At 35.7% G+C, this 14,310-nt stretch overlaps 1 protein-coding gene across 1 annotated transcript; it reads left to right on the forward strand.

Annotated features, from left to right (window-relative positions):
• Positions 1–200: 200 nt before the first annotated feature.
• On the forward strand, positions 201–1,322 carry LOC100371098 (5-hydroxytryptamine receptor 1A-alpha-like). Its single transcript, XM_006814500.2, has one exon. It carries the CDS (start codon positions 201–203, stop codon positions 1,302–1,304), a length of 1,104 nt encoding a protein of 367 aa, XP_006814563.1. The 3' UTR covers positions 1,305–1,322.
• Positions 1,323–14,310: the final 12,988 nt, after the last annotated feature.

The following is a 14,310-nucleotide window of genomic DNA, read 5'->3' on the forward strand; positions in this document are numbered from 1 at the left end:
AACTACGCATGCGCGTATTCTACGTTTGGATAGTTCAGTCACCGATCGTAAGTATCGCGATGATGAGTTTGTATATACAGCAACTGAGTTTCACGTAATCCGGGAATCGTGAATTCAGGAGATTGCATTTGTTTGCGAAACGATTGTTAACCATTTCCTTTAGTAGTTCAGCTCACGAAAAGTTGTGGTATCCAGTCACGATGGTCACTACAGAGCTCGTCATGGAAAACAATTCATCGAGTACTATCGTGCCAACAACTCGAGCTGGTGCGGTATTTTCAACAGATATATACGCTATACTCGCTTTAATTGCCGGCTGTTTTCTCATCGTGTTGTCTGTTTTTGGTAACTCATTGGTCATTATTGCATTGAAACTGGAGAAAAACATCAAAACTGCCGCAAATTATCTGATTGGCTCGTTAGCGCTGTCAGATCTTCTCGTCTCGCTTCTAGTAATGCCAATAAGACTGGCCTATGATTTGACTGAGACATGGATTTTTGGAACTATTTTCTGCGACGTGTGGATTTCCTTGGACGTTCTGTGCTGCACTGCAAGTATTCTTAATTTAACAGTCATTGCGTTAGATAGGTATTGGGCCATTACCAAGCCGCTGGAGTACGTAAGCAAGCGAACCCCTCGGCGAGCCGCGTGGATGATTGTCAGTGTGTGGATCATATCCGCACTCGTCTCTATTCCGCCGCTATTTGGCTGGCGTACCCCGAACGACCGAGCTGATCCTAACGTATGTAACATCAGCCAAGACTTGGCGTATACCATATACTCAACACTTTTCGCATTTTACGTGCCACTGAGCATTATAATTTTTGTGTACTGCAGGATCTTTCGGGCTGCTAGGATGAGGATTCGACGTAACCAGGTGGCACCAACCGCAACTCGGGGAAGCAACACTCGCGTAACGACACCGACTGTAGGGACGGTGAGCGCACAGATAGCGACCACAGACAATTTGCATTTGGAGCCACAAAAACAAGAAAGGGTTAACAGCATGAGTTCCCGGGGAAATGACATGAGGGCGATTAGCTTAGCAAGGGAAAGAAAAGCGGCGAAAACTCTCGGGATCATTATCGGTGTATTCATAGTTTGTTGGCTGCCGTTTTTCATCTTCGCCGTCGTCTTGCCTTTTTGCGCGTCTTGCCAAGTGCATCCTGTTGTGTTGGGATTTTTTGCCTGGCTAGGCTACATGAACTCAATGCTGAACCCTATAATCTATACATTTTCCAATAAGGAATTCAAAAAAGCTTTCCTTCGAGTTTTGAGGTGCAGATTGAACCACCACTGGTGACAATACTTTGATACTTATAAATATATAAATCAACTTATTTTATTAACTATGAACAACATTTTAACGACCGTAACCGAATAAGTCATTATTCCAAAGTCATTTCTGACAGTATTGGCATACGGCAGTTGGATTCTTTACGTAGCGAAATTCTAATTTTCTAATTCGGAAATCTTGTGTGGGCTTTTACTGGAATCCAATATCAAACCCTATTCATTCTCTTTCATTTGACCGTGAACTTCAGAAGACTTGCCGCCAGTCGTCGTTGATGACAAATTGTACTATTTAATGGACTCATTAACAGTACACCGCCACAGTACATCATAACAGCTGTCATATTAACCAATACCAGTACATCGAGTCGTATTCATTCTCCTAAAAATGTTTTCCTTTGGAACACAGTGATGTTTCGACTCAATCAGTGAAAGTTTATCTGATGATATCTGTTAGTTCACAGCATGAAGTGCCTTTTATTGTCATGTGTCTGGTTTTGAAAAGTATATCGGTCGATATTGTAAAGTCATGTGATAGTCCTTTGGAACACGAGTAGCGTTGGCGCCCAATGATGAAATGTGCTCCAAATTTACCAAGCCCAGCAGCAGAAGCGGCGAGTTACTTGTCGATGTATAATCGCGACACGACACATTGTATATCAGATGTCACAAGGCTAATGTAAAATTACTGTGAGATGACACACGTATGCTCCGATAAATGCTATTATATAGCATTGTATTTTTATTAGCAAGTATATTCGACGCTTCACGTGACGATATCTACGATCGTGGTACTATAATTCGCGCATACGCTGTATACACAATTACCGCAAATCATTTTAGACACCTATTAGGTAAAATAAGAGTATCACAGGTTGTTTATTTAAAGGTCATGCCACAAGATTGACGGAGACTGTGACTTTCCAAAACTCGTTACAAAAATGTATGGCACATGAATCAGTTGTACTAGTTGACGTCACGAAACATAACACGACCATGGTTATTTATTCAGTCAATAAAAATGAACGAACAATGCACCACCATGCGATGAACGAAAACACGTTTTGTGCGGCAATTGAACCCTAAACTTGAATGTACAGAAGTATAATTTCATAGTTCAACAAAACAGGTGTTTTATAGTACTGGGTGTGGGTTAGGTGGGTTATAAAACGTCTCCGGTCTCACTATTCGGTGAATGCAAAACATTATGGCAACTGAAGCGTTATTATTGAGTTAAGTTCTAGGAATATTTGTATAATAATATACGTGACATAGATGATATACTTCAGACTGTTTGTACTGTATGCAGTTATTTGCTGTTTATTCATTTCTTATTGTTAATAGGTTTTTTCTTCTAATTCACAAATTTGCATGGCCATGATTACAATATTAATGGAAACAATATTAATATAAGATTAAACCAATCCAACGGATCTGATGCAAACGTACTTTTTAACAGCAAAAAACTGCATAATTAAGAATGCTCCTCGTCAAAAGATATCAATGCCAAATTATAGATATTTTGCTCTTTTAGTAAATGAAGACTAGGGATGGTGATTGATATCACATTTACGTTCATTGTGTTTTCCGTACTTGCCATAACGGCCAAGCATCAAAGAACATATTGATTATTGTAAATTGTGATGTAATAATTTTCTGAAAGTCATATGTTGGATAAGTGGAAATTAACGATCCGATTTTTTTTCAAATGATGACCTTGGTTTTAAAAAGAATCTTACTTAATAATCTATTAAGTATTAGTTGACTTTTCTACTCAGCTCTCTAATTTGAAATCTAAGTCATTTATTGTTTATACATGGAAACATCATGCACATCGAGTCTATCCAATCCACAAGGGAAATCTGAAAATACATATTTATAATGATTCCTATACTGAGAAACTCACGCGTCGATTGAATGAATTGGGTGTGTCAGTTGAGAATTCCATAAACCCGCTAAACTATACTGACTTACGGCGGCTAACACCATGAATCATTTTAGGTTCGTTCCATTAATTACATTGCTTTACTTGCCGTTTTCTCGTATTTTAAATCAGATAATACAGAGCCATAACAGCTTTATGATACATAATGAATACACACGACGTAACAGGCTTTTCTTCCTCTCGCAATACCTGTATACGGTTGGGAAATTACATTATTTGTTCGAACGAAAAATCAATTTTAGTTATATTTTTATTACCCTGTGCCCACATTCATTTATTTCAAAAAAGGTCAGACCATGGTTATTTAAGAAACAGCTCAATATTCACTGTAATATATTTAGCCGTGTGTATAATAATAATATTTTTAGTCATTAAGTGGCCTTCTAGATTTCGCACCCATAGAACCGTACTGGATTTTACTGTCTGATCAAACGGTTAGGGTCTGGTCTACTAAAACTGATTGAGCTCACAACCACCTGGTAGCGATACGATTAATATGCTTTGTTATGTATGAATACTGTAGTAATGTGCTCTAATCATGATAATTGGTACGAGTAATACTCCCTGTGACGGTCAGAGCAATCTGCGTCGTTTATGATTGCCAACTGAAAAATAAAATAAAATAATAATTATATCAGTGCGAATATAGGATATATTTAAAAACTTCCATTTCGAATTAAACGTTGCCCACCAATTAACATACATCACATGTTTGTTTCCTTTTGTATAAGTATTCAACACAAGTTAAGATAACTGATATCATACATATATATGAAACATATATTATTGCAGTGGATAGTTTATATATTTTCTCATCATGACTATTGTACAGACTTATTAAACTACAAGTACATGCGATACGTATGTCGTGGCGGACAAATCTTACGAAGAAGTTTTTTGTGCATATTTTAGACAGAATAAATATAAGATTATTTTTGTTTATTGTTTAAAGTTTTGAATTGTATGATATCTTCCTATATGTGTCAGCACGCCCCAAAATAAGCCGAGCATCGCTAAAATTATATGGGGTGTTTATAAGATAGAACTAATTAAACAGCAAGTAGTCTCATCTCATGAACACCATTGTCTAAAACAATATCGAACGATATGTAGAATGTTAATGTATGCAGCAGTAACTTATGTTTTGTATTGTTTTATATTTTGTTATAAGGTTTTTATAATAGTTTTGAATATGAAATTTATACTTGACTGGACACAGGGGAGACAATCGCTTCTTGAGTTAACAGATGAATCAAAGATAAATAAACAATAAATCAATAAGTACGATTCACATTTCCTTGCATTTTAGTTCAGGTTCTGTTTACACTTTCACAACCTTGCAACTAGAAACACAGTTACTGACAGTTTTCTATATTTATTTAGCACATTGAAAACAGCCAACGCTGCTGTTTAAATCACGATCTATGCCAAAATGTTTACACATTAAGATCTCACATCATCTGGGATGATCAGCAGTATAAATAAACCGCAACGTAAATCGTAAACAAACAGAGGGACTCGATCATTAGATATATTCATTTCTTTATCTTTTCTATCCATGTAATGCTTTGACCACCATACCTTCAAGTTTATTTACGATAACTTCCGGCTTCCTTTAGAAAACCTAAAAGAGATTCAGTGCATTTGCTTCTTTAACGAGTCTGTCACCTGTCCACGTGCTTCTGATAGTATACTCCAATCGTTGAATGGGCATGCGTACGACACAAGTTACCAGTCACACGCAATATATAAAAGTGTTCATTGTGAGAGACCATCATTTACATTTCATTATGTACACTAAATACAATTGTCCTGTACATAAACAATTTATGAATCATGTATAGTCGAGTGTTTAGTTTGAAACATTACATTTATGTTTGTTTCTGAAGTATTTCAAAATACAACAGTTTGGGAGAAAGGTGTTTTAGATACTTTCATGAACAAAATGTGTCTTGCTTATTAATACTTTGTGGAACATTTATACGCTGGTGTATTGGGTTGAAACAGTTTTCAAGAAAAACGTGTTTAAATGCTCTGATTCCAACCACCACCACTCTTCTCCAAATGCGGAATATAAACTCCATTACGTTACAAGTACCTTCACCACGTGCCTCGATTTCGAGTTTCCATTTGGTAAGGCCATACAGGAGTATATATACAATTAATTCTTCCACAACCTGGTGTTTAGGGTGGTAATGATATATAACTCGGACCAACATTCAACATAAAACAATTTCCTGAATAAAGTCACGACAATCTTATTATGCGTTTAATTACGTCAACTTCGGTGGCCGTCTAGTTAGACATATATACCATAAGGTTTACCTACGAGTCCTCAAGTCGAGTCCCAGAATGTTGTTCAATTACTCTTCTCTCAATTTTGTGTTATTGCATTAATCCGCAAATGTCATATCAATATAAATTTAATGACACATTTATATCCCCGTAAAGCACTCGGCGTTTTAATTTGAAAAGCGCATTTTTAAGTATTTACAATATGTTTAATTTTCAACACTTTTCAAAAAATACTAAAACTGTTTTGATAGAAAATACAGATGTATTATATTACAATACATGTGTTTTTAATTTCAACAGTGTTTTCTGTTAATTAAACAATGTATTTTATTTAAAACAAGATTTACAGAAGCCATTCTGCCAGATGATATCAAGCTACTGAATGATAGGATACGCAGGTGTTGTTGGGGTTAAATGTCGATTGTTAAAAAATGACAGATTTCAGCAACTGCATCTGTCGTTTCTGATTACTGGGATGTGCCATTTGTTATGGCCTGTCTATCGCAAAGTAATACTATACGGAGTCCAATAAGTTACAAGTAGCTGCAACAACTTATTATTAGAATGTATAAATCGAACGATTGTTCTTATAACACATTTTATTCATTTTCACGTGTTCCTCTAGTTTATTCTGTAGACTTGCGTACAGTCTATTGTTTATTTTTTTGGTGCTTTTTTTTTTAAATAAAATATAATATGGGAATGTATAAATGGCGAAAGTCGGGTTACCGCGAAATAAATAAGAGGGCGTTTACAAAGGTCACAAGTCCCTTTTTTTTATTTCCCGGTAACACGGCTTCCGCCATTTACACACTTCCATGATATTTTATTTTATTGAAAAACACCAAAATACAAACAAATGTCTGTATGCAAGTCTATTTATTCTGGTACGAATGACACCCAACGTTACATGAGGACACATCTTCGGGGTCCCTCCATGGCAAGTGACTAGAATTGTGTGTGGATATCGCTAAACCAGTGTTTGTCTACAATTTAAGAGGACGGACTGTGTTGTGGTGGCATTCAAATAATATGTATACTTTGTGAAATCTAAAACATTTGTTCTTGGCTGGAGATACATAGTTTTCACATTATGAACAATGATTTGTTAGATAGTGGCATGTTGTGCTAAACTACTGGGAGATTTATACACGTCGAGTGAAACTATGCAGATTGGTATCGTTTACTGGGTCGTTCATGCAACGTTAAATTCTGAATACAAAATTACAAAATCCTTATTTGCAAATTTTTCACTCATGTCTCACACTCTCCCTGACAACCGTTAATAATGTTTATCCAATACCCTGAGTGCAATCACTAAACATTGTCAGAAACTTCATAATTTTCATTTTTACATTCTGGTGAAAAATAAAACACGTATTTTTAACACTGGCGAAAATGGTTGAGAGATGTAGACACTTTAAATTTTTCATACTACAATTGAACTCCCCAAAGACGGCAATGCCGTATATATAGAAGCATATATATAAGTGAAGTGCCCAAACTGTTACATTCGTATTCGTATCACATGACCCCGAGTTTTGATACTTGGTCTAATTGTGGTGTAAAACCATTAAAACAAATAATTAATTTCATTGCCCCCTGTGGTGCACCTGTGCGGATGAACGGATTTTTTGTGTGGATTAAGAAATTCAATCGGCGTATATAAACTCATGAAACATTGCCGCAAAAATATGAGCAATGAAAAAATATGTGGAAATTTGCCAAACCACGTCACAAATATCTAATTCGCTTCCTTGTTTACATGTCTGTTCCGTCAGAGATTCGTTTCCCTATGAATCTGAATGTGAAAATTTGGAATTAGCGACATCTCGGTAGACTTAGTTGTCAAAGAAAAATATGGGTATTTTGTTGTTGCCACCCAAAAAAATGTCTGAAAGCATTGGCAACAAGGTAAACCGCATACCATAAAACATGTCATTTTGCACCAAAGTATTGAATAGATATTTAAATTTACCGACAGCACAACTGCTCTTCGAATAACATATCGTGGTACATTATTAAGAAACTCGATTTACCACATTACATTGCAAAGTGAACCTCGAAGTGTTTAAGATGCAGACCTTATTTACTAAGTATAATGTTTCCATGACAACCATGGCAACGTTGTAAGTTGCTATATATTAAAGTACCCGCAGTAATTGGCGTATAATACATCGTATTAATGAATGTCGCGTGAAAAAAATAAACTGACTGCTTCGTCTTTCATACTCGTATCACGATAACAGTAAACCTGTAATGCAATTTCTCAATACGCTCAATCAATAATCGTTTAGAGTTGTATTAACAGTGTGTTTAAATATAACCACGTAAAGATGGCCAAATCTTAGACACATGGACAATACATTGTGACACAATTTTGCCCCCACGGCGGTAATTTGAGTATAAAAACACCAAAACTCAACATGTCACTAACCGTTTCTTCGTCGAGCACATTTTTTTATTCATACTTGATAATAATATTACTCTTTATTATTACTATTGTATTGGCTCGTGGGAACTACCAAGTAAACATGGTGATAAATCACATCAGTGATGCGTGAACAGCAATGTCGTCACGAACTTGGTGGTTCGTTTCGTCATGAAAATTCAGAAAAGTTTTAAATAATAAAAATATCTCTAGTGACTTGTTTGATAGTCACTTTTTACCCAGCCTTCGATGTGGCGCTTTCACATGAGTGACTGTCCGAATACTGCCGCTGAGGGCAGCATATAAGTTACAAGTAGTAATGTTGCAGAACCGAGCCTACTTTATATAATACTTTTTTTCATCATGAATGTCGAACTTGAAGGTATTAATTAGTCAGATGTTTATCAAAAAAATCCACAGAAAAACGCGACCGTACAAGGTGTTGTCCTCGCAATGAAACCATAGTATGTTCGATAATGCACGACGTAGATTTATTTAAATACGGGTAAAGTAAAATTAATAACTGAATATGAATAGTATTTGTAATGGATAATCACCATTAGAGGGGGTCCAAACGGCGAACAGTTCGTTCACCCCTCGACAAACATATTGCGGGGAAAGATTCGGGAACATGAACACGAAACATCGGTTACATTACCCAGACGGCGACACGATAATTCCTGGGTAAAAATTAATTCACGTTTTCTGACATCAACCGATTTGCACTGTTCACAAATGAATAAAAAGTACACTCTGCCCAGATACGTTTGGGGTGAGATCATCGCCAAAATAGAATTATTTCAATATCTTTAAATTATTTCACCATTATTTCACAATTGTTTTAATCGATATTGAAAAAAATGGTGAAATAATTGAAAGATATTGAAATAATAATTTTATTTTGGCGGTGATCTCATCCCATAGCCAGACCACCAAGAACGAGGTAGTATAGGTTCGGGGAAAGGTGCGCCCAAGCAAGATGAAAACTCGCTCTCATGTGCTCAGTCTTTGGAAGGTGTAGCCCTCGTCTCTGCCCGTCAAAAATATGCTTTATGATTACTGTTATTTCTTTTGTTGATCTAACAAAACAATGTTGTAATATCATAGTGAAATATTTGTATTGTATTTATCAACATTATTTCATCTATAGTAGGTTGTACGTATTAACACAGACTGAATGACATTTTTATCTCTGTTAACTCTATGTGCTTCAAACGTCGATCGATTTTTTTCAAGCTCTCATGTCTTTGTCAATAGTTCTTATGGGCAATACAGTAAATTTCATGAAGACCCTCGCGTTTTCATCGACTATGGACATTTGGTAAAGTATTATTTGCAAGTTCGTGACTTTTTTTATATATACATATATATATATATATACATTTTTTTTTTTTATTTATACCCCATCCACAGATCATCTATGACTAAACTGAGGATAAGTGCCCACATACTTCAGATTGAAGTTGGGCGATATCACAACATAGATGTCTTAAATAGAACATGCCCTGTCTGTGACTCCAATGAAATTGAAGATGAAGAACACTTCCTCTTCAATTGTAACCAGTACAAATTTGAAAGAGATGCTTTGTTTGAAAACGTAAACTTATCCGGTAATCTGAAAGCACTTCTCAATAACAAAAATTCTGAAACCGTCCAAGAAATTGCCAAGTTTATCAGCGACTGTTTCAATAAAAGAGAGAATTTCATGAAAAGCAATTTACCAGCTGCCTCAAAATAACACCAAAAAAATATTTATATAATAATATTTTCACAGTATTACTATTTATTTCTTTTTTATTATTATTATTACTTATGTATTTTATTGTTCCTTATATCCTTATTGTATTCTAATCTAGATCCCAGAAGGGATACGATATCAATAAAGGTTGTTATTATTACATTTAGATATCTGTGGTACATGACATTCTCTATTCTTTCAGTGGTTATTGGCAGTGGTGCAATTCATACGACTTGGCAAGTATAAAATTCTGACATTTGATCAAAATAAAATGCGGTCAAATTGAATTGCTATAACCAAAGCTGCACAATAGTTTTATGAAATTTCAATTTATTTTGGCTATAATTAGCCGTAAGTCTCATATATTTGAATGATGGACACCCTTTGACAGAACCACTAGGTATTTGTCTATAATTAGCCGTAAGTCTCATATATTTGAATGAGGGACACCCTTTGACAGAACCACTAGGTATTTGTCTATAATTAGCCGTAAGTCTCATGTTTGAATGAGGGACACCCTTTGACAGAACCACTAGATATTTGTCTATAATTAGCCGTAAGTCTCATATATTTGAATGATGGACACCCTTTGACAGAACCACTAGGTATTTGTCTATAATTAGCCGTAAGTCTCATATATTTGAATGAGGGACACCCTTTGACAGAACCACTAGGTATTTGTCTATAATTAGCCGTAAGTCTCGTATATTTGAATGATGGACACCCTTTGACAGAACCACTAGGTATTTGTCTATAATTAGCCGTAAGTCTCATATATTTGAATGAGGGACACCCTTTGACAGAACCACTAGGTATTTGTCTATAATTAGCCGTAAGTCTCATATATTTGAATGATGGACACCCTTTGACAGAACCACTAGGTATTTGTCTATAATTAGCCGTAAGTCTCATATATTTGAATGAGGGACACCCTTTGACAGAACCACTAGGTATTTGTCTATAATTAGCCGTAAGTCTCATATTTGAATGAGGGACACCCTTTGACAGAACCACTAGATATTTGTCTATAATTAGCCGTAAGTCTCATATATTTGAATGATGGACACCCTTTGACAGAACCACTAGGTATTTGTCTATAATTAGCCGTAAGTCTCATATATTTGAATGAGGGACACCCTTTGACAGAACCACTAGGTATTTGTCTATAATTAGCCGTAAGTCTCGTATATTTGAATGATGGACACCCTTTGACAGAACCACTAGGTATTTGTCTATAATTAGCCGTAAGTCTCATATATTTGAATGAGGGACACCCTTTGACAGAACCACTAGGTATTTGTCTATAATTAGCCGTAAGTCTCATATATTTGAATGAGGGACACCCTTTGACAGAACCACTAGATATTTGTCTATAATTAGCCGTAAGTCTCATATATTTGAATGAGGGACACCCTTTGACAGAACCACTAGGTATTTGTCTATAATTAGCCGTAAGTCTCATATATTTGAATGAGGGACACCCTTTGACAGAACCACTAGATATTTGTCTATAATTAGCCGTAAGTCTCATATATTTGAATGAGGGACACCCTTTGACAGAACCACTAGATATTTGTCTATAATTAGCCGTAAGTCTCATATTTGAATGATGGACACCCTTTGACAGAACCACTAGATATTTGTCTATAATTAGCCGTAAGTCTCATATATTTGAATGATGGACACCCTTTGACAGAACCACTAGATATTTGTCTATAATTAGCCGTAAGTCTCATATATTTGAATGAGGGACACCCTTTGACAGAACCACTAGATATTTGTCTATAATTAGCCGTAAGTCTCATATATTTGAATGAGGGACACCCTTTGACAGAACCACTAGATATTTGTCTATAATTAGCCGCAAGTCTCATATATTTGAATGATGGACACCCTTTGACAGAACCACTAGATATTTGTCTATAATTAGCCGTAAGTCTCATATATTTGAATGATGGACACCCTTTGACAGAACCACTAGATATTTGTCTATAATTAGCCGTAAGTCTCATATATTTGAATGATGGACACCCTTTGACAGAACCACTAGATATTTGTCTATAATTAGCCGTAAGTCTCATATTTGAATGAGGGACACCCTTTGACAGAACCACTAGATATTTGTCTATAATTAGCCGTAAGTCTCATATATTTGAATGAGGGACACCCTTTGACAGAACCACTAGATATTTGTCAATAATTAGCCGTAAGTCTCATATATTTGAATGAGGGACACCCTTTGACAGAACCACTAGATATTTGTCTATAATTAGCCGTAAGTCTCATATATTTGAATGAAGGACACCCTTTGACAGAACCACTAGATATTTGTCTATAATTAGCCGTAAGTCTCATATATTTGAATGATGGACACCCTTTGACAGAACCACTAGATATTTGTCTATAATTAGCCGTAAGTCTCATATATTTGAATGATGGACACCCTTTGACAGAACCACTAGATATTTGTCTATAATTAGCCGTAAGTCTCATATATTTGAATGAGGGACACCCTTTGACAGAACCACTAGATATTTGTCTATAATTAGCCGTAAGTCTCATATATTTGAATGAGGGACACCCTTTGACAGAACCACTAGATATTTGTCTATAATTAGCCGCAAGTCTCATATATTTGAATGATGGACACCCTTTGACAGAACCACTAGATATTTGTCTATAATTAGCCGTAAGTCTCATATATTTGAATGATGGACACCCTTTGACAGAACCACTAGATATTTGTCTATAATTAGCCGTAAGTCTCATATATTTGAATGATGGACACCCTTTGACAGAACCACTAGATATTTGTCTATAATTAGCCGTAAGTCTCATATTTGAATGAGGGACACCCTTTGACAGAACCACTAGATATTTGTCTATAATTAGCCGTAAGTCTCATATATTTGAATGAGGGACACCCTTTGACAGAACCACTAGATATTTGTCAATAATTAGCCGTAAGTCTCATATATTTGAATGAGGGACACCCTTTGACAGAACCACTAGATATTTGTCTATAATTAGCCGTAAGTCTCATATATTTGAATGAAGGACACCCTTTGACAGAACCACTAGATATTTGTCTATAATTAGCCGTAAGTCTCATATATTTGAATGATGGACACCCTTTGACAGAACCACTAGATATTTGTCTATAATTAGCCGTAAGTCTCATATTTGAATGAGGGACACCCTTTGACAGAACCACTAGATATTTGTCTATAATTAGCCGTAAGTCTCATATTTGAATGATGGACACCCTTTGACAGAACCACTAGATATTTGTCTATAATTAGCCGTAAGTCTCATATTTGAATGAGGGACACCCTTTGACAGAACCACTAGGTATTTGTCTATAATTAGCCATAAGTCTCATATTTGAATGATGGACACCCTTTGACAGAACCACTAGGTATTTGTCTATAATTAGCCGTAAGTCTCATATTTGAATGAGGGACACCCTTTGACAGAACCACTAGATATTTGTCTATAATTAGCCGTAAGTCTCATATTTGAATGAGGGACACCCTTTGACAGAACCACTAGGTATTTGTCTATAATTAGCCGTAAGTCTCATATTTGAATGATGGACACCCTTTGACAGAACCACTAGATATTTGTCTATAATTAGCCGTAAGTCTCATATATTTGAATGAGGGACACCCTTTGACAGAACCACTAGGTATTTGTCTATAATTAGCCGTAAGTCTCATATTTGAATGATGGACACCCTTTGACAGAACCACTAGATATTTGTGACACGTGGAGACTTCCATTGTTCAACCTCCTGGTACTAACAGATTCACCGCCTGCCAGTCATCCAGGAGTTCTCCCATGACTTAAGTTGGAATGCTATTTCCTTCTCAATTTAAAGGAAACTTTTTTTGGGGACAATACCATAAATATACAAACATGTTCCATGAGTGAAGACAAGTCAGGTGAGGTGAGGTGAGGTGAGGTGAGTTGAGTTGGCCTAGATCAAATATTTTTGCATCAGATGTCATTTTTTTTATGCTCATCACTCCATAGTTCATGTACTCGGAACAAGTGACCTGACTGTCAAAATAGCAATAGAGCACAGTCTAGCAATAAGTGCATACATATATACACATCAGTGGGGAAATAAACAACCTTGCGTTTGTTTACATTCTATTTGTCTGTCTGACATGAACCTTACCTGAGTCAATCAGCTTCATTGATGCCGCCTGATCTATACCAGAAAATAAAAAGGCATTGCGTAACAAGTTTATAATTATATTTACGTATGAACATTATATGCTTTATCAAGCATTTGGTTTTTCATTTAATTCATTTTAAAGACCCACATATTATAACTTCTCTTTTATTTCAAAACATGAATGTCCCTACCACATTTATTGCAATATACATAATAACATTAATGAAACACAAACATTGCCTGCCGATGCCAGTTTTTCAGATTCATTTTGACAATCCGTAGATGTTTCCAGCTGGCAATATGTGTACGTTTCCACTAGCACAACTGTCAAAAATAAATTGTCAAAATACAATAAATATAAATTAATTGTTTGTATAAAACTACTCTATGACAGAAATATAGTTGCCACACCAGAAAAATGAAG

The sequence above is a fragment of the Saccoglossus kowalevskii genome, chromosome 7 (assembly GCF_978046115.1).
Source record: "Saccoglossus kowalevskii chromosome 7, keSacKowa6.1, whole genome shotgun sequence".
Taxonomy (NCBI): domain Eukaryota; kingdom Metazoa; phylum Hemichordata; class Enteropneusta; family Harrimaniidae; genus Saccoglossus; species Saccoglossus kowalevskii.

Excerpts from the sequence above, each read along its gene's own strand:
- LOC100371098 (XM_006814500.2), top strand. The coding sequence starts at position 201 with ATGGTCACTACAGAGCTCGTCATGGAAAACAATTCATCGAGTACTATC.